At 41.5% G+C, this 25,684-nt stretch overlaps 1 protein-coding gene across 1 annotated transcript in view; it reads left to right on the forward strand.

The window, feature by feature from the left end:
* The first annotated feature begins 1,795 nt into the window (after nucleotides 1-1,795).
* The window catches only part of LOC111263103 (uncharacterized), a 123,536-nt gene continuing 99,647 nt past the window's right edge, over nucleotides 1,796-25,684 (forward strand). Inside the window, exon 1 of the mRNA XM_022837915.2 lies at nucleotides 1,796-2,662. Coding sequence (XP_022693650.1) covers nucleotides 2,553-2,662 — 110 coding nt within the window. The 5' untranslated portion in view covers nucleotides 1,796-2,552. The remainder of the gene's footprint in view (nucleotides 2,663-25,684) is intronic.

Genomic DNA, 25,684 nt, shown 5'->3' on the forward strand with positions numbered 1-25,684 from the left:
GTCGGATTTAAAAGAACGAGTAGATTTAATACCATGAAAGAAATCGACCGGAACTGGTAAACAAAAAGGTCGTCGTCTTCCACAGTGACCAACCTCCCAGAACACGTTCATTTTCAGTAACCCGCTCAACATTTCAGTAGGAACTCTCATTGCACTCGCCGTATAACCTCAATTTTACATTATCATCATCTGAAAAATACATATATCGTCTGGAACCATATAGACTATTGTATTATTAGAGAACCATCAGAAGTTCTGCTCAGAACGGCATATAGTTAGTCTAATTTTACTGTTCTAATCAATATCTTTTTTAGCAATTCGATATATAGGTATATATACAAAGTGACGCGTCTAGGTTGACTATATTTAAACAGAAATAGATATTTAAAAAAGTTTTCTGCATGTAGCCGAAGTGTCTTTCCTGTACGATTCAATAACAGCTTTCATTTGTGGCTTAAACCACTAACTAGTCGTTTTCGAAATAATCCGCAAGAAAGCCGGTACGAAAATCGCTCGAGTACGTTAGTAAAAAAACCCAGCGGAATTAAATTTTTGGACCAATAGACTGCTAAAAAGTTGCAAAAAACCGTCAAAAAGGCTAACCGTTGAAGCCTATCTGGACAATGCAGTCGATACCTGATATTCTTATCTTCTAACAAAAGCGGTTGATTGCCGCATAAAAAAAGAAAGCTTTTTGAACCATTTCGATTAATTTTCGAGTCATTTAGGTCTAAAATCCATTGAAGGACTTCTAGTTCGCCTAATGAAGGTTGTCTTTGAACTCTTCAGAAGCTACATCGTAGCTTCGATTAGCAACGTAGACTGTGGATTTGGAGCAAAAAATAAGCTTTTCCTGTTAATGGGGGGTTCACACAGCGTGGAAATATTGAGCAACAGTTGATTTTCACCTAAATTTCGAAAATGATGTTGAATGGCCTTTTGTTTGTCACGTCTAGTTAATAGTTCTATCTTAAAAATAACTGCCTTTCGCCTGGTAGTAAGTGTGAAGAGCGCCCGCTCGTTAAGAGGAGCAGCTCGTCACAATTTCCCCAAGATGAGAAATATCAATCAAAACAATGCTATCTATAAATGTATATCTGTTGAGATCTCTTCTGTGCATCACGAAGGCAGTGTCTCTTAGTCAGCCATTTGTCGTAACTTCTGCACTTTCAATAACGGTGTTCATTCTCTTCGAAACCTCTTTGCTTATAATAATAAATATGTTAGTGCATTATTAAACATTATCCTGCCAGTTTTGTATAGACACAACGTCGCATGACTTACGCATGCATTCTACGCATCTGATTTAGAATCCTGCATGGTTCGACCGAGCGTCAGCTCTGAATCATCTAGCCTAACCTGTTCATCTGAAGCACTAATTACGCTTGGTTCTCCTGCACTTCTAACATCTTATTCTCCCGATACCATCGCATTCTTCGTGTATCTGTGTAGCCGACAGAGCTAGCTAGCTAGCTAGCTGTATTTCTCTAGTTCTATAGGGTGCGGATGGTCCCATGCAATATTGCATCGCGGCTAGCTAGGTCTTCTCTGTCGCAGGTATTTGTTCTCTATCGCTCGAGAACAAATTCCCCCTGTTCCTGTTGCTTAGGTCGTTTGGCAACGGTGGTTTGGTGGTCCTTTGTAGTAGACCGTATTGTTTCTACAACATGAGTTGCCCACACGATCACCACTACCACTGCGACGACCCTTGCCACGAAAGAGAAAGGGCCGCGCGTTTCACGCCACAGAGCCATTGGCGTCAACCGTGGTGGCAGCGTCAGCGATCGCAAAGCTGACGTACGGTGGGCGAACGCGTGAGCGAGGCAATACCAAGGTAACCTACGTCCCGTTACCCCGCTGCCTCTACCTTCATCAGCCACCTTCTGTTTTCGCTCTACGAATGATCGTGGCCCGCTAGCTATGGCCAGTAGCTCTCGGTCTGACCCACGAGATGCCTGTGCGGGAGTTGCTGCAATGTTTTGTGCGATTAACAGGTGAAACGACGGTGAAGAACATCATTCTAAAACGCAGTTTATATGCCGGTAGATGCCGGTGTATAGCGAAAAGATCTGTCTCGATCTTTGTTTGATGTCAGTGACGACGTAAGTCAGCAGTTGATACGAACGAAGTAAGCATGCATCGATATGGTGAGTCGGTTATCCGCAATTGTTAGAAAAAGTGAACATTTGAGATTGTAACGGAGGTGATCACCTGGTCTCTGGATATTGGCACGGTTTGATGACCGTTACGTAGAGCATGATTGGGTAGAAAACGAGCTCATCTCTGGACTGATTATACCGGTGAATCATGAACGGTGTTCTAAAATTAACTGTTTGCTGTATAAGCCAATGGAATACGTGTGACTGATGTTGTGTTTCGATACTACTAAGCAGGATTATACCACTGCAAAATAGGACATTACGTGCGCATAACAATTAATAAAATTCAAGGAAATTTAATGACGCTAAGCCAAGCGGTTGCGTTAATAGCAATCTCCTGGAGGATTTTGTCCAAGTTTCAACAAACGATCAACCAACAATAAACCAAACAAAATGTCTCGAATGAGGCGAGCAGTATCCTCATCGAATTTCACGTCAACACAATGGATGAAAGTACCACAGGAGTACATCGAATGGGGAACTGTTAAACGGATCGTCAAAAAGTAAGTTAGGACTTCCCCCTATAACGGCGTCCCCGTGCTGTGCACTGAACAGCACAGAAATTCAGTTTCAACAGTACCAAATGTAAAACTTGAAACATTTATTTTCAGGTTCAATAATAGAAACTACCAAGAATTGGCCTTTGTTTAGTGGAACATGCCTTGCATGAAACGAACGTGTGTCTATTAAGCTCTGCGATGCGATCATGCATATTCTATGCGAAGCGCAATAGGTTGGGTAAATAATGTAGACTTTGATGTAGCACTGGGGAAAATAATTTCAATAACAGAATTGCACGTGTTTGCCCCATTGGAAAAACGTGATATGTTGTTCGCAAGACGACCTATGTGATTCGGCTTTATCTAATCCTTTGTTAAAAGGATGTTTACGTAAGATGTGCCGCTGTTCAAAGTATACAAATCTAGCATACTTACACAACAAATAGCGTCAAATGTTTTGGCTGATGGAAAAAGTGAGAATTTTACACGTAAAAACATTTCAAGTGTAAATATGAGCGAAATTTCTCGCAGTAGGTCCGCTACCCGGTTCGTGCTTAGCCATGCAAGTAGATATTTATATCATCTGCGGGACTGTTTATAATATATCGTGAGAAAATATCTTAGGCGACAGATGTATTAGGTAAGCAGGCAAAAAAAAAGAACGGAAAACAATTTGAAATGAAGTGAAATGGAAAAAGCAGAGCCTGAAATGTCGCACTATTATTATGACTGCACGATTGCCTTCACTGTACTATAGATATATAGCATACGATATGGTTAACCCTGATGTGCCCGATGATGGTCTACTTTTTGCGCATCAGAGGTCATCAGCGACCTGCCCACTGGCATCTACTACAATTGTGACGTCTGACCGCTTCAATGTAGATCTAAGCAGTGCTAAATCAGCCCATCTACAGCATTTGCTGGCACATACTAAGCGTGCATCGTTTGTCTTTTTACTTATGTAGCAGCCATTTATGCTAGACGTTATTCAGCTCGAGTTCAGCATCGGCAGTCGTTTTGGCCGTGTCTTCCAGAGTGTACCTAGTAAAGAAACTATAGTTTTTCAGTGCTTGATAATAACGATAATCTAATAATTAATATAATTCCTCTGCGGATTACGCTGGCGTAGTAACGCCATAACTAGATGCCTTGTTGCACCTGTCCGTTAGCCCGTGGTCGCTATGGCCTTAAGGACTTAAACGCTTCCGGTGTTTATTTATATCCGGGAAGAAGCAATAGCCGAGTTCAAACAAAACCATTGCTACTTTGCACTTCCAGCCAGTTTTTTCCAGCCGGATTTCTTCTCGGGCTGCGTATTTGCAGCCCGAATCGTTTTCCAATATACAATCATTCGCGATTTCGTGCGTCTATCTGTCCGAATCAGTGTTCATGATATCTGTCACATCATAGGCACAGATTTCGGGCACAGATATACGATCATATCTGTGCCCGAAAATTATTCCGCAGTATTTATTTCTGCCGCTCAAGACCACGTCGTCTCCGCAGCGAAGCGCTCGAAGTGTATGACGAAACAGAATCGACCTCGTCGCTGGTAACGTGGTCAACCTAGTAACCTGCCATATTCGCCTCTTGTGTCCCATCATCAATTGTTCTGACTCAATGACAGTAAACAAGTGGGTAAAATCGGCGCGTCGAGAGCATTTTGACGCGATCGAATTAATTTCGTATTTGAAGAGTAGCGAAAATTACCATATCCCTAAAAATAACTGGACCGAACTGTAGTCGTAACCTAATCCCAATGCGTGAATGGGTATCGGTCCTGAGAACGTATGCATAACAGAGCAGCAAAAGCAAAATAATGTGACATGTACGTGTTGCATCGTCGATTGCGTGTCACAATTGAGGTGACCCCGTGAAGTGCACGTTAAGTATACGTACTGACGTGGATTTACATATGGATAGGTTCGTATAGTTATCTATTGTTTGAAAGCTCTTTCTGAGGCCTGGCGAAATGGCTCTAGTAACCAACGTGAGAGATAACGCTTCGAAAGTAATCGAAACGTCCGTTAGCGTGTATTTAACTAACTGAGAGAATAACCTTACTAAGTTCATATTAAAATGTTTAGAAGGTTTTTTCTACTAACGAAAGCTTTCTTTATATTGCTTAACAGCTGATCCTATGAGAAATTTATTTGCCTCTTTTATAAATTATAGCTAGCCCTACTTGTTTTTATATCCATAACGTGGCCATGTTGTCGTGTGCAACAAAACATAGAGTTGTCGATTATCTAAGTATCTAAGCATTACAACAGCCGGCAGGTACGTTGTTGATTAAAGTGGCTTAAATTCCAAACTTGTTTCTAAACAAGGACGACTAAAAATTTGCAAAACTACAAAAAAAAAAAACGAGAATCTCTTCAAAGACCTACTTACAGTCGGTATCGTTTCGATTCGAAAGTAGGTACGGACCTCAACGGAATTGTGTAATGGGTGTGTCCTTTCCAATTGGTGGTGTTTTGTTGATGCGCTGCTAAAAGCGCCTCATTCTGTATAGTTGCCACCCACAATGCGATCATTTGATTCTGCCTACATCCGTATAAAAAAGAAAGTAACTATCAAGATCCATATGTACAATGTATACATTAGCCTTGATCCTACTAGGACAGAAATAAATATTAATCTATACCAACGACATTTTACTCTATAGCAGCAAAATGTAGATGGAGTTATAACGGCGTGAATATTCTTAATATAACATTCGTTTCTGTTCTGCTCTGTTCGATAGGACGGAAACGTGAGTCTGACACAAAATGTCTACGGCGATAGGTAGAGAAACGAGGGAACAGATATTTATTAAAGACACGTATAACAGTCGGAAATTTGAAAGTACAAAGTATAACAGTCGGACGATTTGCATATGCGATCAATGGTTAAACACAGTCAGACTGTCTAGCATCGTTTTTTCGTAAAACATTTTAGTCGTTGCTCCTAGTGATTGCTTAGCTAAAACTATTTTTCCAGTAAACCTGGCAGAATTATTTTTATTTTTTAAATTAACGTATTAAATGACACTTAAGTTACAGACACCCCAGTTTCGCTTTTTACAAGCGCGGATTCATGCACCATCTGTGTGAATCCTTAATCGGCACCGTTTCTTATAATCAGTTGTTTATCAATCGATTTCTTATTTATCAGGTGGTGAGTCGCAAAAAACCCCTACTCCACTTAGCACCAGTAGCAGCCAGAGTTAAATAGTTTCACGCGAAAACAGACAAATCGCAAAGCTATCAATATGCAGATTAAGTGAGCGTTCCAGGTCTGCGGGCCACAGACGGATTTGTTTATAGCGTTCTATAGCGCAGCAGACGAAGCAAGATTCACTTCATAGACCATTGGTGGTACGTTCAGCACCAATACAAATTAGTGGGCAATATAAACTTTACTCCATAACAAACTTACTGCTTTAACTTCATTCCATTTCGCTGGCCTTATAATCTCTGCAGTCTATTAGCTATAAGGCATTTGTAAATGAACTAATTACGACCGTATGTTTTCAATTTCCCTGGTATTCCGCTCGTGGTCCCTATATGTGTACCATATGTGTATATATTAGTGCACATCGCTGACTGCTGCTAAGCTCCTTCTTAGACCTCGGAAGCAGTCACAGAAAAAACAATAAAAAAAAAAATGAAATCATCAAATAACGGGAAAGGAAATTTGTATATGTGCACCGCGCACCGTCTCTAACGTTTCCGGAAGGGGATAGAATATGTTCAACTGCGATTTGTCTTGTGGCATCTATTCGTGCGGACACGTACTGTGGCGCTAGCATAGCCACTGTCGTCCCTTTTATCATAGAAATGCTAGTAATCGTAATGACGCTCCTGTACGGGCCGAGGCCTGAACGTCTGAGCATGACGCCATAAGGGGTGGGTGTCCACCCTTTCTGTTGAGTTCCGCTTTCGCCTGTGCTTGACGCCTTGCAACGGATCCCGTTGCCGTTGCTTCATTTCGCCAGATCATCAACAATTATTATTCCAAACAACTTCTTTGAATTTGTCTGCGCGTGTGGCATGCTTGTCGTGTATTCGCAACATGAACGAAATCAAAAATTCGCGCCAAACCTATTCGCCCGCCTATGTTTATATATGCAGCCGCCTTTTTTCCGGCCGCTTTCTCTATCTAGCGGGACTCAGCTGGAAAAGCTCTCTAAGCAACTTTGGAGAATACTAACGCAGCAAAATAAACGAAAACAGAACACGTTGATGTAAGTATCGCTAGATATTACTTTGTGGCCTTCTTCCCTTGTACGACTTAATTCTCCACTCTGGGCTCTCCCTACTCCAGAAATTGACTGTGAGGAGAATCGGGGCAAATTTTTCTAATTTTTTGCAGCCACTAGCCAGCTGGCATGGGCGTTGGGTAGTAACTTGTCGGTCTCGTCACTGCAGACTCATTTTGTAGTTTGTGTTACCGGAACGAGTCGTCACCGAAGCATTTTATTGGATAAACAAGTCGACGAAACGGCCGCCATCGCTTAGTTAAAATAGTATCGCGGCGGTGATGTGGACGACAACGACAAATGCCAATGATTTTTTTTGATTCATTAGATTTGGCGTGCCGCAAATACAGTCTGGTTATTTTTATGTGATGATCTTTCCTTGTTGGTTGCCTATATTTCTCAAGCAGCCGATAGTAAGTAGCTGAGGTAGCGGCCATGGGAACGCGATGGTGAATGACAAATATTCAAGTGGCTTAGAAAACGAATACCAAGGAACGAAAGCGGAAAATGCGTGTCAAAGTACTAAGGTGGACTGCACATATACTAGAACCGAATTTGATATGGTTCCAAAGTAAGAAGATACGTTGATTTAAAGGGGGAAAGCGAGCATTAGAGCTGCATCGCTTCGGTAGCTCAGTGACGAAAATCAACCTCTCCGAAAAGGTCTATCCGCTTCACTCGGAAAGCCGCGATCAATTGTAAGGTGGCATCAAGGCCTCCGTCTCCTCCCCCCCCCCCCCCCCCCCGAAAAGCAACTGTCGAGAAGTTTTAAAAAATAGAACATATAGAAATATATACGTACATATATATCTGACGGACATGGTTATATAGAATCATATCCCCTATAGATGATCGTTGCATTAAAAACAGGAAATATGTCGAAACTGAACTAAATCGTACAGCTCTGCTAATTGAAGCAGTCTTGTCTTTTTTTTCATAAATAATTTTCCATCTTGCACTATATATTTTTTGTTGTCGATTTCTCATAGCGTAAGCATTGCATATCTCGTAATAGGCTGTGAAAAACAAGTTAACAACAAAAAATTATCGCGTATAACGTATTAACGAGAACTTTTCCTTATTTGTTGTATTCCCTAGCTGTTGATCAACATAATAATTTTTTTCTTCATCGATAGCAAACATGACCGACCATAGCCCACTGAAGCATGCGGTTGCATGGAAACGAAAAGCACAAAAATTGTCACTGGATATAACAATTAATGCATATACTCCTCAAATGGACATGCCCATTGCTTGTGTTCGAAAATAATTCGCGAAACGCGAAGATTATTATCTGTTCCCCGAACTGTTTCGTACCATTCTCTAGTTTTGATCAGTAAAATATCGTCTCCCACCTGTACGAACGAGATAGCTACCTTGTTTAGTACATTGTAAACAGACGATGGACAAGCTTTTATATTACATGTGGAAAATAAGCTAGATATATGTGCGGGTATTATTAAGCTAGGACCGTGATGTACAAATTCATCGAATTATTAAACCATCGAGGTTTTATCCAGAGCATTTTTCAAGACAGCGCGAAGCAAGATAAGATCCCATCGATACCTATGTAGCTAACATTACCACCAATAACATCGTAATGCTATTGGTGGTAATGTTAAGTCTCAAAGCTGATTTTTTTTTTAAATTTTCCTAAATTTTCGATTCCTATTGGACGCTTATCTCATATCCCGTATATTAGCGTAATTAATCTTTTCCGTCGTTGCTTAATAGCAAAGCTTGCTATGAATGCGCACAAACAGTGATGGAGGTCGTGTATCGTCACAATGCCATTATCATACGTTAAAAGCGGTTTTTCATGACGCGGAAAACCTCTACAGTGGTCAATAAAAAGGGATGAGCTTCTTTATTAACGGAATTTTGTCTATTTAGTGTAAAGACAATTAATCAACTTTATGGTATACCCCTCATATTCAATCCGTTGGCTTCCCTGACCCCAGTCGAAGTAGAATTAGACCTTACTTAAGTAAACCCTTTTATGCATATATATATATGAAAAAGGATGTATGCGCGACGGAAGCTATAATCTCAGTATTAAAGAAAAATTGTCGTATATATAGATATTACAGAGAAAAATGTTAAGGGATGTGAGTGCAGCAACATACCTAATGCATGTCATATATATATTGACGATACAAAGGACTACATTTTTGCTGTGTTGCATCAAAATTTTTTTTTGAAGGCACAGATAAACTGGTAAATTTATTCGTGGGCAACCTGTTATTGCGTATTTATCTAAGATGTTGCTAATCGCGTAGGTGTGAAACTGACTATAAATTTAAAAAAAGATCTACTGCCGAATTTCTTCCTCGGTTTACCGTTACAACGAAAGGTACTTTGATCAGCGCCGGGATTACTTTGAGCCTGTGGGGCCAGGGATTAATAAGCAATGATAATCAGTTTCAAGTGCCAGAAAAAGAGGCAGATGTAATGCTCGTGTCAGAGCGAAATGAGACCAGAATGCATCCGAACGATAGAGGTGATCTTTTTGTTCGCATTGTCCTGAAGGCTATTTTTATATTACAATTACCAATCTACAGAAAAAGCTTCGACAGAGGTGCTTAGGTTCTTTTCTTGACAGCGAACAGGAAAGACCTCACAAGGACAATGGCTGACTGGGTCCAGATACTTTGCGAACGAAATGAGACGAAAGAGTTTAAACTATCAGGAAACTATTAGACCATAGCTTATCCTGTGGTTCGTGGTTGTCAATGGATGCTCAGTTAGCTCGGAACAAAGATATACAGGCATCGCAAAACTTAGGCCAATTAAAGGACGCCTGGGACGCCTGCTTTTCTTGGAGGACGTAGTTCACACTTGTAAATGAGTAATAAGCGACGATGCGAATTAGGCAGAAAACGACGATAATCATTAATTCCCTTCATGATCTGGCTGGGATGTCCGAATTATTGAGCAGCTACGTTTGTATCTATGCCAAGAACTATACCAGATTATGTTGTCCATTAGAGGCATACAATATAGGCGAAATATGCCTTTTACAAGGCGCTTACTAAGCTAAACATATTTAACCGATTTGAAATTGTACAGACTATTGAAAACCAATTACATCCTCTTTAATCAAGCCTTTTCCGCAAAATATTCTGCGCTTCAAGATTTACAGATGTCTTGAATCAATTTCTATTTATCAGCCCCTATATAGCATTACTATATCGATTAGGACAAGGGAAAAAGCTTCTTGGGCATTTTATGTAGCCTTATTTTGTACGAAAACCGGGAGCTGTTCGCGGTAATTTAAGGGTTGTACCATATTGCTTTCTACGTTTAGCTAACCTCATTAAGTTTACCGCAAAAGTGTATGGTTACTTTAGAATCTTCGCTCATTTAATTGTACTTTTATATAAGAATATTATGTAGTTTTGATTAGCTTTATCACTTCAACACATTGGGCTGCTATTATATGCTCTTCCCGGAGAAGACTCGCAGCAATGCTTTATTATCGGCAATCGCCGATTAGCGATACGGTAACCTACTTGAGTGGTACAAAGTTGACCAGCCTAGCCATATCTACTTCAGGCATCGTCAAACCGGTAACAGACTCGGGAAGGAAACTATGCCGGAGAAAAGCGTTACTCACTAAAGGTCATACTTATTCGTAATTAAAGTCGATCAAACGCTGAAATCTTGTGTTTTTGAAATGGGTAGACATGTACAAGTTCGCAGCTTCATTTTTAATACAGATCGAAGTTTTGCAAAAGTTAGTTGTCAGTGACTTAAAGCAAATACATAGGTAAACCCTGCGAAACTCCGATTTGAGTAAGTGGCGATGGAAATTTTCTTCTAATCCTATATGAGCAGCCTTGTGCCCTGTCGCAGTGAAATGCCCTCTATATCACTCAATAACATGTACAGTTATTTCTAATATGCAATCTAAATTTGGATAAGTTATTGTTGACATCATGCACGCCTAAAGCAAATAGAATAGTCTCTTCATTTATGCGTCGTGATTCTCGCAGTCCGGTTATGAGATGATTTTTTCCTTCGACAGCGGCACTTGGATAGATGTTTGCCAGTAAATAAAGACTGATAGAGCCCATATCTGGTTTTAACCGCGCGGGTCGATACAGCCTCGAGTAGTCGGCTGATTGCATTACTTACCTGAGCTACTGAATAGTTATATTAAGAAAGTTAGTTTCCCACTTATTTCTCCCTTTGCTTCCTAGACAACACATCGATAGCAAAAAGAACATCAATGAATCGACAAAATCAATACGTACGGGTGATAGTAACAATTAAGACAGTTCTTGAAGCAAACCCACTCGCTGTATCTGGAACTAACCATCAAACATTCGACGCCCAAACCCAATTGTTCTGTAAAATATTTCATTGATTCTAGATGAATTATCATTGACAGTAGTATCTTTTGATCCAAATTAGCAGTCACGGCATTGTGTTCCGATGGCCGCACTCTTAGTGAGACGAGCTGTCTATTCGCCTTTATCGGACTAGCACATGCGTTATACCGGCCGAGTTCCTTGGTAATTTTTACTTATTTCCACCTATTAGTTTGTCTCATTTTTCTCTATATTTATTTATTTTTTTTCTTTTTATTTAGCCTTCGCATAGGGGCCGCACCCGCAAAAGAAACTCAATTCCACTGTGATCGCGGCCATTACCACCCCCTATACCACCTACAAAATGGACGGCAGACTGCAAGTCTACTCTAATGAGTGAACGCGGTGCCGATTTTTTTTAGCTTTTTTTCTTGCTCAATTTATTTATTCTTGCTATCTATTTCGATTTCGAGGAAAAAGCATGTGACCTGTGAGTGATGCGATAAGAACAGCTGTTTAAAAGTAGCGAACGTCGCACAACGTCGTGAATAGTGGCAGCCCGTCGTGAGCATTGAGCTTTCAATAGCGCAAGCAACGAGGATAATATAATAACAATAGTACAAACAAGTTTCAAACTAAAGTTCCTTAAAATGACTTAGTTGAAGGTAGGCTACAGTCAATCAGACGACCTAGTAAATAGATAAAGAAAACAACAGAACGAACTAATGGAAGTTTATCGACATAAGTTGCAGAAGCGATATTTAGTTAGCTTTTTAATTTATCTTATTCACCGTTGCTTCAGCTAGTTTTTTTTCTGTAGCTTCTGCCTATCTAAGGTTGCGCAAAGTTCTCTGGCACCACTTGTGCTGCTCTTACTAGTAGCTAGCAAAAAAAAACTTACCTTCTTCAAAGGAAAAACGTTTCTGGCAAGTCGGTTGGATGTTATTGTTTCCAACATTTCACAGGCCTACCTCCTTGACCCAGTCGATGGGCTCTAGCGCTACGATGCCTCCAGTCTGTCGATCTGTAGGAGCTACTATGAGCTGAGATAAACTAATGTATCTGTCTGGAGAGAATAACTGTATGAAGACCTGCAGACCTGTTATTGTAATGTTAAATCACAGCTTTCATTTATTATCGTTCAGTTCCCCGATCGGATTTGGTGCCGTATGATAGTTAGGAAGATTCGAGCTATGAAAAGTAGCTTTTTGGCAAATTGGTCAGCTGTTATCTAAGATAGAGAGCTATCCTGCTGTCGCTTTTCTTGTACCTTGCCCTTAATGGTTCGTGCCAGTTGGCAGAAAGCAGAGAAAAAGTTTTCGAGGTCCTCGGTCTCCGATAATCGCCCCCTCGTTTCTGGTGCCTGTTCTTCCTCTGTGAAGCCTGAGCTATTATCGTCGAGCATGACAGTAAGCGGTTTTCCACCCTTCCGTTTTGCCCAGTCCCATAATCAAGGGCTTCGCTCGCAGTCTGTAGTCCGCCCATTTGTTTGATGTATGGCCCTTGTCCCATTGGGGCGGCGATCTTTTGTGTCAATAGGTTTCTTGAAAATTCGTTTACCCAAAGCATCTGCTGGCTAGATCGCACAGAACAGCTGTAACGGCGGCAGCAGCAGATGCACAAGTGGCATGGGACAGAATCACTGCTTCATACATCGAGCAAAGCTGACAGATCAAGGCATACCAATGGTAGCGCCTTAACTGATCATTTACCAATATAAACCGCCGGTGCTGGATAGCTTCCATCCTGTTACTATTACCAGCAATATCACGGGCATCGCGGGTGACGGCGCATGATGGCATGATGATACGGCAGCGAAGAGCCGCCATATGGAAGACATATGGAAGATCTTTCCTTTCAGGTCCTTTTTTTCTGTAAAAAGACCGTCAACCGTTCAAAGCTGTCGCTTTCTTTCTTTGTTCGACTCAAACCTTCCCGTTCTATCTTCATGCCTCGCTTCCTCCTGAGTGTCGCACTTCTTTATTTGCCTTCGTGTAATGGTTTTATCTCTGTTGCCCTTAGACTTACTTACGAGATAATATTAGATGGCCAATTGGCCAGAGATATCGCGATATAGCCAGATAGCTACAACTACCTACCGCGACTGCTATAGGTCTACGAAAGCATTCGTTAGAGACGTTGCAACCAAAACAGGCTGGTGTCAGAAACTCGGCGGCACCTTCCTTATCGCCCATGACAAGGCACACTTCTTAGCTGACTGTCCAATCTGACAGGAGCACTGTTGCTTCAATCGTCAACGCTGTTCAGGGACGCGGTGCAGCAGAGCATAGCGGGTAGGGTTGTCATTGACGCCCGGCCATGTCGGCCTTCGAGGGAATAGACATGAGCAATTACGCAGTGGCGAACACTTGAATTGGACAGCGCCGCCGAATGAATGACACGCATAACGAGACAAAAGCGTAGGATACCTTCTTGACAGCCTCCCGCACAGCAGCCAGTGCTGATTTTAAAGGACGGCGCCATTTTTATACCGCTCGTTATTCCTTGTCTACAGAACTCAATCATTCCTTGTATGTGACCACCATTGCCTCTAGTTGGCTATCACTGCTACAGCCTACCGATAGTCAACTATGGAGGCATATGCTTATATCTATATATATATATATATATATATATACAAGTTTGCTAAAACCGAAGCCCAGAAATAACAAGCTACCACGACTATACGAGCCAGGCGGCCAGTGCGGGCCTGCAGCATCGTATATGAGTAACGCCTCATCGCCTCCGCTGGTGACGATTGTGGGGCCTACCTCTGGTTCGGGTCCCGAAAACTTTATCTGCCGTCAATTTCAGGTGGGTGAGCAACAATTGCTGATGGAAACTCACTACGATATCGGAACCTAAAGCTGGACTATGATATCGCCAAGCGTTCTTCGTCCGGTCGACGATTTTTTCCAGTAGACAATTGTTGCCCTGGAAGAACAAAAGTGGAGCAACAAAGATTACACCTGAACATATCTTGAATAGCTTTGATTGCTTTCAATGGTACTCTAGCTGTAGTATTTTTAAGGACCGACAAGCTAAATTGGAATACGGCGAACAGAAAGAGCATGCGGCGTATGCAAAGGGAAAATCGAGCCAGCTAATAAAGAATTTAAAAATATCACGGCTCAGCGGGATTTCGAGAAATAGAGATTTCGAGAAACGATCTACACTAGGTGTAGCATTAAACCGTGGTTAAGACCAGTGATGAGATTCGTCGAATGCCTGAAGGGAAAATCTGAAGGGATCAAACTCATAAGAAATAAGTTACATTACTACCGAACGTGGTTTAGAGATACAAAATTAGAGGAATATACAATTTTGCATCAGACTTGAGTGAACTGAAGGAGTTATTTTCTATTACAAATCGCAAATTCACAAATATCATGTTCTCATGTATGTGTATTATAGAACCAATAGCGATCCATGTCCTATCTGACTCCACTAGAAATACTAACGATGGCGGATGTCGTTTTTCGTTGCGTCACTCCACCTTTTCTATTTCTAAGGGTTTTAAAAGTGTCCGGGTCACAGACCGGCCGAAGCAGAAATACGAGGGCATAAGCCACAGTGAAATTTTTTAACTGAGTGAGACAAAGGTCGTGGTCGACTGACGCTCTAGCATCTGTGAATTTAATAAACATCACACTGACTTAATCGGTAGGGGCCAGGGTAAAAACAGTGGTTAATTACTAAAGGGAATTTGTTTTAGTCGTTGCTAGCGAATCGCTAACTAATTATCATACTCTCAGACGAACGAGATAGATACGTACGACTGCCGATCATTGCTACATAGGCGGTTCTGTCCAGTAGTATCAATAGACGCGTTCTTATACAACGTTAACACTGACCAAATAAGTGCTTAAGACAGAGACGTTAGGTGCGGAACAAAAAGGGTCACCTCATTCATTGCTTGTCCGGATCGAGCATAGAAAGCCATTTAACACTACTAGTGATAGCTAACTCAGTAGCTGGGTATAAAGTTGACTAAACGAGTAAGTGAAACAGTAATCAACTGTTGCTAGTAGCATTTTTTGAGGTCCGAAGGAGCAGAAATTTTCTTAGCTCTTATGTACCTAGGATATTTTTGAGAAACACAACCTCGAAATCAAAAAATGATATGTCGGCTTCATTGCACGTGCCATTCTTACGATCATTGCTGGCTCAATGACTTCTGAACTAGGTGGCTTCTGAAACAGCATCATAAGATCGTCCTCTAGCTCCTCAAAGGACGTTCATGTCGAGAGGAAATAAATGGCAAGCGTGCTGGGCTATTGTTAATTGAAAGACGCATACGACTATGGTAAGCGCTGTCGACTGTAGTATCGGTTAACGCCGGAAGTATTTGATCTGTACCGATCAGGCTACGACAGGGCTGCAGTACACACCAACAACGGTTGCAGGCAGATCCAGTGAGACCTATCTATACGTAGCTTAACGTACGTAGAATAACAATAGAAAAACGTATTTGTTAATTTTGCCCATGAAGTCCGTGCTGAATATTTACTTTTCGAGCGTGGGTTTGAAAACGTTGGAACACTGTTTAGAGATTATGGGTTTTTTTTTGTGCGTGTGCACTAGCGTCTCAGGGCGTCACTCATTTAGCTTCGCAATATGAGTGTGGTGCGGTCGATCCACTTGGTAGAACGGGCAGAGCTTTTGCAGTGATTCGAAAGTGATATATGTTTTAACGCGGATTATTTAGCTCAAGCCACCGATCGCTCCCAGTGGGTTCACCTTTTGGAACAAGGTTGACCTAGCGTCTACACCCGCTGTGACCGTTTCTCGTCAATAACCAGTTCCACTGATTGTTGACCTTTGCCACGAACAGAAAGTGACCTGTTTCGACAGGAGTATCATTTATTAAATGAACCATTTTTTCATCCAGTAAAATTAACTCAGTCAAATACGTAAGATGGAAAGGAACGCTGCGTGATTATTGGTTTGAGAGCGCTAGAGCGATTGGTGTTGCTGCTATTTAAGGCAGGATTGCAAGTAACCATGTTGAATAATTAGATTAGGTTAAAACTAGGTTAGTGTCGGATCTAACCATAAAACAACTAGTACTACAGTGGGCTGATCTCACATTAACGTATTAGTGTTGCACACAAACAAACGTTATGAAAAATCCTTTAATTTAGTCCATATTTTCCTTGTATTGTATCGTCTATACTGTTATTATTACTGCATTATTTTCATATATATATATATATATATATATATATATATATAGCCTACCAGTAGTCAGGGACGTTCAGTGTTGACGTTTCATGCCATTTGAATGGAGCACGTTCAAGCAAAGGGACAGAGAAAATCGTCCCACAGGCCTTTGGATTATTTCTCTTAGCTATTTTTGTGTATGTGGGTGATTCTTTTTCTTCATTTCTAATTGAAATAATACTAGACTAGATCGGGGCAACAACCCTAAAATCTACCAACTACTTAGCAGCTTTGATATAGCAACGGTCGTGGCCTTCGCATCATCTTCAAACGGCCGGCCATCATTTGTACGAACGTAGGGTTATGAAGCTGGCCATCACGAAGTGGCACTTCTGCACCTGACACACAAAAATGACTTCGCTACAAGTCCGTCTCGTTCGGTTCCCACCTTTCGCTGCTGCCAGATTCGCCGATAGTATCACGGAAACGGTTTAAGCCCCCTGTGCAATTTACCTAGCAGTAATAATATTCCCTCTGTGTCAACGTGCTATCATCGTATATAAGTATAATGTCATAAATACAATAAAGACTTCACCATCTGTCGGCCGAATAGGCCTTAGCATAGGACTACGCGTCGGCATGTCTCCTGGATGGACCCGCCGGCTACTTCTCGTAGTACTGCAACGACAGAAAGAAAAATGTCTTCAAAAAAGACATCAACTCCATTTCTTTCCACTGCTACACAACTGCGGTGGGCTGTGGTCAATCGATGTGACACGGTCACTGAACTACACTATCCGGTTCTCTGGACAGGTCCTACTCGAAGCTATTGCTAGAACTTTCCTTACCCCCGTTTCCCCAGCACCATCCCCCGTTGGCTGGTAATGTCATCAAAAATACTTTTTTTTTTATTCGCTTTGCCGCCAACCGCGTTTGCTTTGTAGCGTGTTCCAAAGTTTGACGACTCTCCTTCTCACATAACAATTGCAAATAGTAACGAAGTTGATATATGTACTTGGCTTAGCGAAAGCGGCTATCGGGTGCTCGCGGGTTTTTACTACAGAGTGGCCCGTTCGAAGGCTTGCCAAATGTTATGAATGGAATATGCCTCGTAAGCGTTCATTGCACTCACCGTTGATGCCGAGTAGATCAATTGTCAAGCAGACAGAGGCTTAATGGAGATGGGGTATTGATTCAGCGGGTGCGTTCTCGCTAACCTAAGTTTAACCACGTGGGGGTAAAGCTCCACGTGATTTCGTATCCTGACAAGTCGGCTAAATACGCGCCAAATGTAATACATAATAATATAATATATATGTTACAAAAAATTGCCAATCCTAGAGTAACTGGCATGAAGTGGTATTCCCATATCCATAACTATCGGAAGTAAGGGTCGTTTCAAATACCTCTGTAAGTGTTTACTCTGTTGCTGCTGTCGAACTCATCTCTCAGGAGCTACACGCGGCCGGCTGTTGCTCTTTGATTCTCTAATTTTAAGGTGGCCTACTCCTTATCAGATTATTAGGCCACGTTATTGAAAAAAGCTAAAAATTACGTGGCAATACTCTAACAGGACTATCTGTTTTTCTTGTGCGGTAACTCGTACATGGTTTTCGACTACAATGATAATGTATTTGTATGGTTCATGTTTTTTTTCTGCCAACCGTTCCTTTCTTATTAGAGGACCTTGTCAGAACATTTAAACAGGACGGAGAGATATTCACTCTGCTATCGTATTTCAACGCGGAGGTTTCGGCTATAATGACTTCAGCGACGAGAGCCGTGAAAGTTGTGGCAGTTCTGTTCGTAACCAAAAAAAAAAGAACCAGTTTAAAGCGACGAAAAGAACGAACATTTCTGCGTCGGGGGTCTTTACCATGATGCAAATCAATGTCTTGTCTATTAATGACGACAGATAGGAAATTGTTTTAGAGCATGGATACACTTCGCATCACGAAATCTATTTGGATTTGGTTAACTCTCGTTATTATCTACTGATACACAATTGATTTCTCTGTTCTCGCAGTGAATTTTTAGATATTGCGGTCACAGCAGGACAGATATATGTGTTTAAATACCATAATTAAAAGCTAATTTAGTTCTAACATATGTTCAGCTGTTGATTTTGGTCTTTCTTTGTTTTTTTTTTCTACTGGTTATTGCTTTGACAGTTCAGCACTCGGTCCTGCAGCGTGAATAGTCCACTCTATTCAAATGTGTTTAAGGCAGAGGGCAGATGATCGCGTGGTGGATGATCGACGCTGCAATCACCACACCTGTGGAGCATCAATCGTTCGTGCGCACGAAGCGTTAATTATCTATATCTTATTCAGCTGGATCATCTAAACACTTTCATAGTATTTATTAGCGGATTGAATGGCCTGCACAACTAACCGTCCATTTCGAAGATTTGTCCCTTTTTCGATAACTCGGACAAGCTGCGCTTGATGACTGTAGTCACCATTGTATCTCCATACTAATTCTATCCGTAGCGGTAACCCTTACAAGTAGTAATCTTATAGTATATATACGTTGAATTCTATATAAAAAAAAAAAAAAGACATGAATTAGAGACATGGCTTTACATGACCCTGACATTTTACGGCCGAAACGAACTGTTTTTAACGAAAAAAAAAAAGACTGAGCTCCTCACTGTGACCTTGGTAATAATCACGCTGTTGACAAATTCTCAGACCTGATTTACCTATATATAGCTACATAAATCAAGGGAACAGAACAAATAGAGATTTGTTTCTTTTATGTTCATAGAAATCTGCTTTCAAAAAGATTCATTTACATCTACTAAGATAAATCTTTGAAGAACCCTAAAACGAAAGTGCACATCGAAAACTGTAAAATTTGTGGTTTTTATATGACCGTCAAGCCCAATAGCGGTCAGAACGTCCTACGAACAATGCACGTAGTCGGAACCGCGAATTCTCCGGTTCTGTCGTACCCGTACCTGTCAGCGTGTAGCGCTTGAACACTTGTTCTAATCGAATATGATCACATAATACACACACGAAAATACTTCAGTCAATTGATTCGTCTGAAAAGGCCCGAGTGTGACCATCGGACTGACCATCGGCACACAATTCAGCTTAGTGCTACGAGAAATGATACTATGACACAAAGGTGACATACCATTGACGAGTTCCGCGCTGACGACAATAGCGAACCAGGCCAGCGATCGAAGTGAAGATTGTATCTAAATTAATCTGCAGAGTTGTACCCCGGAACACTTTCCGTCTCGCGTTCAAGCTCAATAAAAAAAAAAGAGGTCACTATTGTAATCAAGCGGCTGGTGGCTACAACCTGCTTCAATAGAAATGGAGTAGTTTTTGCCACTGATCGAAACGAGTAAATGGATTAACAGCAGCGTAGGATGATTGTCATTGTTTCAGCTAGACTTCATTGAATGTCCGCTCACTTTGTTACGGAGACTCGGGTTGGTGGGATTAAGATTAACGGGTCTATTAATACTTTCAGCAGTTTGGCTACGTTCTTCCAATGATTCATCAGAGTCAGTTTAATATGACAGTATTGTATTAAATAGACGAACCCGACATACGTTGTCAATATATAGAACGGACATACCACCTTTGAACAAGCTTGCATCTATATATGAAAAGCTGAATGGACGCATAATTTTTTTTACTCACAACTATATTTCTAGCAAAGAAGAGTACCGAAAAAAAGGTAAAAGTCGTCTTAGCAAACGTATTATTACTATAGATCCGCCAGCGTTAGGGACGGACATTAGTTGCTCTTTAAGAACGACTTCTTGATTTACACCGGATCGTCTATAGGCAATTTATGCTATTATTATGAGTAGCAAGTCAGTATTAGATAAAGTTATTCAGAATCAGTAAGGTCGAAGTTCAAGTTGGACACTTCGTATCTGTCCAGAGCATTTGCGGGAGTGGCTTTGCATCGTGTGTTGTGCACTGAACGATCCGTTTCTACCGTTATTTCTTACGGTAAGTAGGAATCAAACGACCGATATTATAGATGCGACCTATTTGATTGAGCTTTTATCGGAAGCGCGACGCCATAACTGAACAAAAGCTCCTAGCCAACAAATGCACGATTATCGGCGAAGCGATACCCTTCAATATTCACCAATGATGCTCGCATGTTCTACGAAGCTAAAAATATCTTCAATGACCTAGGTTGCCAGACGTAAGGATTGACCTGTAGCAACATGAAAACAAATCTAGTATAATTTGCGCCCGTAAATTTGCTTATGCTATCAATGTCTAGTCCTTTAGCCATTACCGATACGTATGCGACAGCTCTGTCAACTAATGATATGAAGACGATTGTCAACAAATTCGACTTTTTGATTATTGCATCATATATTCTACTTTTGTTTTGATTGTGAACATGTGGGCGTGTTGAACATAAAGTTGGACCTTGCATTTGACAATATGGCGGTCCTACCCTCGCTCGTACGTGCCAGCTAAGGGTTCTTGCTCACTGAAAAACTAGTACGACAGGCTTTGTTCCAGTCAGCTGAAGAAGTGCCCCAACATCGTTGACGGGTGCATAATTATCTTCTCATCCCCGCTCGTATGTCTATAGATAATTACAAATATTTGTCTCCAGCAAATATCACTACTCTGGTCCGAACATTCAATGTGCTGTGTGTATTAATGCTAGGACATTTTATTGGACAGGAGTTTGGAGGTTCCCTCTCGATTAACGCTGGCCTGGAAACGGTGAGTTCCGTGTCGAATAAGCATGATATAATAAAGATGATTTCGACTGTGTGTGAAAGTAATTGTCTACTCTTCTAGGTCACAGTCTACGTATAGTAGGATCTATATCGTTGTATTGAAAGCTCAACTTTTACTGAACAACAAAGGCAGTATTAGTCTGAAGCAGGTCATATATATATAACAGCTGGCAAATTATGCGCATACGGTGCGAAATGCGTCTTTCATCGTTCGTTTATAAGTCGAGGTCTTATTCGATCACTTCATCGACAAGTCGTGGCCATGTCTTACCTCAACGAAGCAGCCCTGCACCAATTGGCACAGAAGTAATATTTCGTCTAGAATAGATCGCGGTACGTTGTAAAAACAATTCGTACCGGGTGAAGTAACCTCTGTTATTTATCTGACAAATCTCTCGATCCAGTCTATCAAAGATGGTTGTCTGAACATTACTACCCACATAGGCCCTAAAATGTATACCGGTCGAATCCATACAATAATATGCCTTAAACTGTCCGATCTCCATTATTTTCCAACACAATGACTGCACGTTCAATACCGCAGTGAATATACATATAGAGCAAAACTTCTTCAACTACAAGTAACACCCAAAGCTGGCTCACTCTGACATCAGCATCGATTGCTTTATCTTTTTAAATTAATCACCTGTGTAGGCGATTAATTTAAAAAAAATTAAAATAACATACACCTTTTGTGACAGTTTTGGCGTGCTTTTTTACAGACCCATGTTGTTGATTCGGTGCAAGTTCTTGGTATTGTCCATCAATTTGTTGTCTCTTTTTTCCGTTTATTGCTAAGCTGCAGTTCAATGCTCGTTTGGACGATCGTATCTTAAAACAAACCGTAATAAAAACCACTTTCACTTTGCCCTCCTTGTTTTTCTTGTCGCTGTTCTTCATATTGATGGCCACGTTGTTGTAGATTTAGTTTTCGTCTGCGCGTATCATACGTTCGCATGGACCGTAAAGCTTTCTTCTTCTTCGTGGTCGGTCAGTGCCGTCTTGTCGATGAATTCCACTGTGGTTCATTGCTGGCGCAGCTGTCAACACTTGTTTTGTAGTTGTGTTTATTGCCGCTGCTACGGTTGATTTGGTTGTCGTTGCTTTCAGTTCGAACGCTGTCCGACGTCACCGACTTCACTGACCACGACTCGAATGGACCAAGCCGCTCTAGCCTATCTTTCGGTGCCAACTGTGCCTAGTAGCAACTATACGTTTGTATGTTGCTTCGCTTTCTTACTAGGTACAGCTATTGGGGCTAAGAGTCGCTGGACCGTACATGCATCTTGCCAATGTAGCAGGATTTGCAGACGCCGAAGCTGCGGCCACTTCGGCAGAAGCAGCACAAGCCCATGAGCTGAAATCGGCTGCAGTCGAAGCTGCGTCCGCTGTCCAGCCCGAAGCAGTTGGGCAGAGGGTCTTTCTCGGTAGTGGCATCATCGCTTGGGCATTTGGGCTGCACCATGCCAGCGACCCGTCTTCGTCGTATCGTACGTCAAGCGCCTACTGTCTTGCATTATCTTTTCTGCTTGGCCTTTTCCTGTTTGCCAGCAGTACTGTTTTCACTATGAGGAGTTTCCTATGGCACTTCCTAGAGCAATTACTTCCATTATTATTGCGACGACAGCTCGATAAAACTATGGCAGCCGTGACTCGATGGTACGTTAATCATAGATAATACATGCGCATTGTAGATGCGCACACGCTCTACAGTCTCGCCATACTATATCCATAGGGATAAAAGTTACGCTTACTTGGGAAAGGACTCACCGGTTGAACAGCCTTGTTACTCTTTTGCGCGCAATCGTTTTCCATGGAAAATCGTACTGAAATTCGTCGTTACTTAGCTTTTTCTACGTAAGAAAAAAACGTTTGGTTTTGCATCATTTTCTTGGCGCCATCGCCCCACACAACCCCTTTTCCTACTGTTCTGACTTTTTTCTCCTGACGTTTCGTCATCCTCCATTTTCCCCAGTTGCTACTCTATGTCCTAGTGTTTTTTTACGTTCTGACTATATATTTATGCGACAGATAATGGCGGCGGCGGCGGCGGCGACGGCGGTGGCCGCAGCGAGTATTACGGCGTTGTTAAAAGAGATTATCTTAGTGGCGTGGAAGATGACAAAGTCGATATCGACGAAGAAAACGACTACGCGACTTACGAAGAGGACGACGTCAACTGACGACGAGTCAGCGATAGCTTGGCCATCCTGCGCAGCTCGGCAGAAGCATCGACAGACTTAAAAAATACGACGGCTAAAGACAAAGCGCTCATTAGTCGGAAGAAAAGAAGCTTCGGCCAAGGTTTGCTTCCACGTGGCCTTTTTTGCGGCGTCAGCTGTATGTGCTATGACAGCAACAAATTCAGCTTCAGTCTCAACAGTAGTAGTAGTACTTATACTCCCGGTAGTGCTGAAAATTGAAGTATCACACAGGTCTTACGCGTAGCGCTAGAGTTTGCGCCAACATTTGCTCGCTGTCGTTGCCACTGTGGCAGCTACAAATATGCCGAGGTGCTTGCGCCGCAGAAGCTATGAAGACACGTCGGAAATACCCGATTTCGATCAGACTGACTGATACTAAACGCTAAAGATGAATGGCTGGAAAGACGTCGGATAGTCGGTGCCAACTGAACGCTACCAACTGCAAGGAAGCGGCAACGCTGGAAACGACGCGACAGGGTCGGGGGATGTGGAGGCGACAAGAGAGAATGAAAGGTGAAAATTTCAACGAGAAGGAAAAGTATTTATTTGAGATTCACAAATCAACAAGTTCATGTAGCACTCACAAAGGTGGCGGAGAAAAAAAATCACATAACGGAGATTAGGGGGTGATGGTTGTTGGGTGGGGGGGGACGCTGCATGACAGCCGCTATTAAGTCTATGATACACATTAATTTAACACAAGTGTGTTCTAATATCTGCAGATGATATATAAACTTTCTGGATAACTTAAATCTTTAAGAACTCTGCCTTCACATTTCATTATCGTTAAGCACGTAATGTCATTGTAAGGCTGAGGACTGTCAAAGAAAAATAAGCACTCGACTATTGAATGGCTGTATTTAGACATTACACGGCATTCGAGCTAAACAAGATTTGTTTATAGGAAAATCGGTAAAATCCATATAAAATATTCCATGATTTGAAAGTATCGAAGGAGGCATGGATCACGTAGTCTTTGTAACGCCTCCTTTTGCAAATTTCTGTTTACGAATTGGTTGATCAACATTTGTATATCACAGTCTGTACGACCTCTTATTTATTTTTCCTTATTATTTATAATAATAATAATTATTACAAGTTATAATTGTTCCTTCGGTCTACCAAATACAGAACATTTTGAACAGTCTACATGTCTCCATAGTGAAAACATGACAACACATTCGAGTGATTTTAATCATCAAAAGTGAAGGCTGCAGCCTTCCATGCAACAGCAAAGGAAGTGTCACGGATAAAACAATAGAAGTATACGATGCGACAGGGCTCGTCAAAATTGCCATATCATCTATCAGCTACTTACTGCATCAGTAACCCCTTCTATCTGCAGCCCCTGCCTCGCCCCCTGGACTCGTTTATTCACTTAGGTAATACCAAAGCAAAAATTTCCATTTCGTTTAATCTCGGAAAATCGATCGGCTACACCGATCGGCACACACACCGCACGCCAGTTTCAAGAGTACTCGTGTCTCATTGACAAACTAGAATTGTCCCTAGACATTTCTATTGTTTGGTCATGACGGCGATAACGGCATTCGCTGCTTGCTTAACATGAGTGCTTCCTCGAATGCTTATTTAAGCAGGCCGTCTTATGATAAGGTGTTTTATTTGCTATGCGTATAGGTTTCCCACGCCCGCTCCAGACCCTATATGCGTGTCTTTTAGGGTACCTCCCTAAAGCAACCGTTGAACTAGGTCTACCTATATACACATACAATGGACACGATTGAATTTGTGAACTGCCATTCTCTGGGTATGTATAACAATACTGAGCTCATCAATTCGTAATGATCGCACGTATATCGAAACTGTGTTTCAACCTAGTTAGTGAACGAATCCTGTTGAATCACCTGTAGGAACGAACACTATTAATAGCCTGCGTCTAGAGAGACACAGATTTCACTAAACGACCATGTACTAAGTTTACGAGTATGTCATTTGCTGTTGAGGAGAGCAAAGATTTAGAGGAATCAAAATCGGTTAAAATAGAGACCATAGGACATCTTCCCGCGTATGCTTTGGTTATCTTTTTTTTTTCTCTATTTCTCCCTTCTATAAATCGTCTGTTTATTTCATGCACTTTCTTGCGCCCTGACCCGTTTAGTTATTATAATCGAACATTAGTTATTATAATTTCTTTAATGCAGTATACTTAAATAATACAGCTTCAATTCATATATCGACGTGGTCTGGAAATCCACGGATGAGACTTCACGGGTGCGTATCTTGTGGGGTTTCTCTTTGCACAATTGTGTCATCAATTAGAACTAGACGTTTTTAGTAGTTTACTCATTTACGTGCGTGGATAGCATTTTTTAGTTTAAAGAAAATAAGGGGTCAATCATT

This window comes from Varroa jacobsoni, unplaced genomic scaffold (assembly GCF_002532875.2).
Source record: "Varroa jacobsoni isolate VJ856 unplaced genomic scaffold, vjacob_1.0 scaffold_734, whole genome shotgun sequence".
Lineage (NCBI taxonomy): Eukaryota > Metazoa > Arthropoda > Arachnida > Mesostigmata > Varroidae > Varroa > Varroa jacobsoni.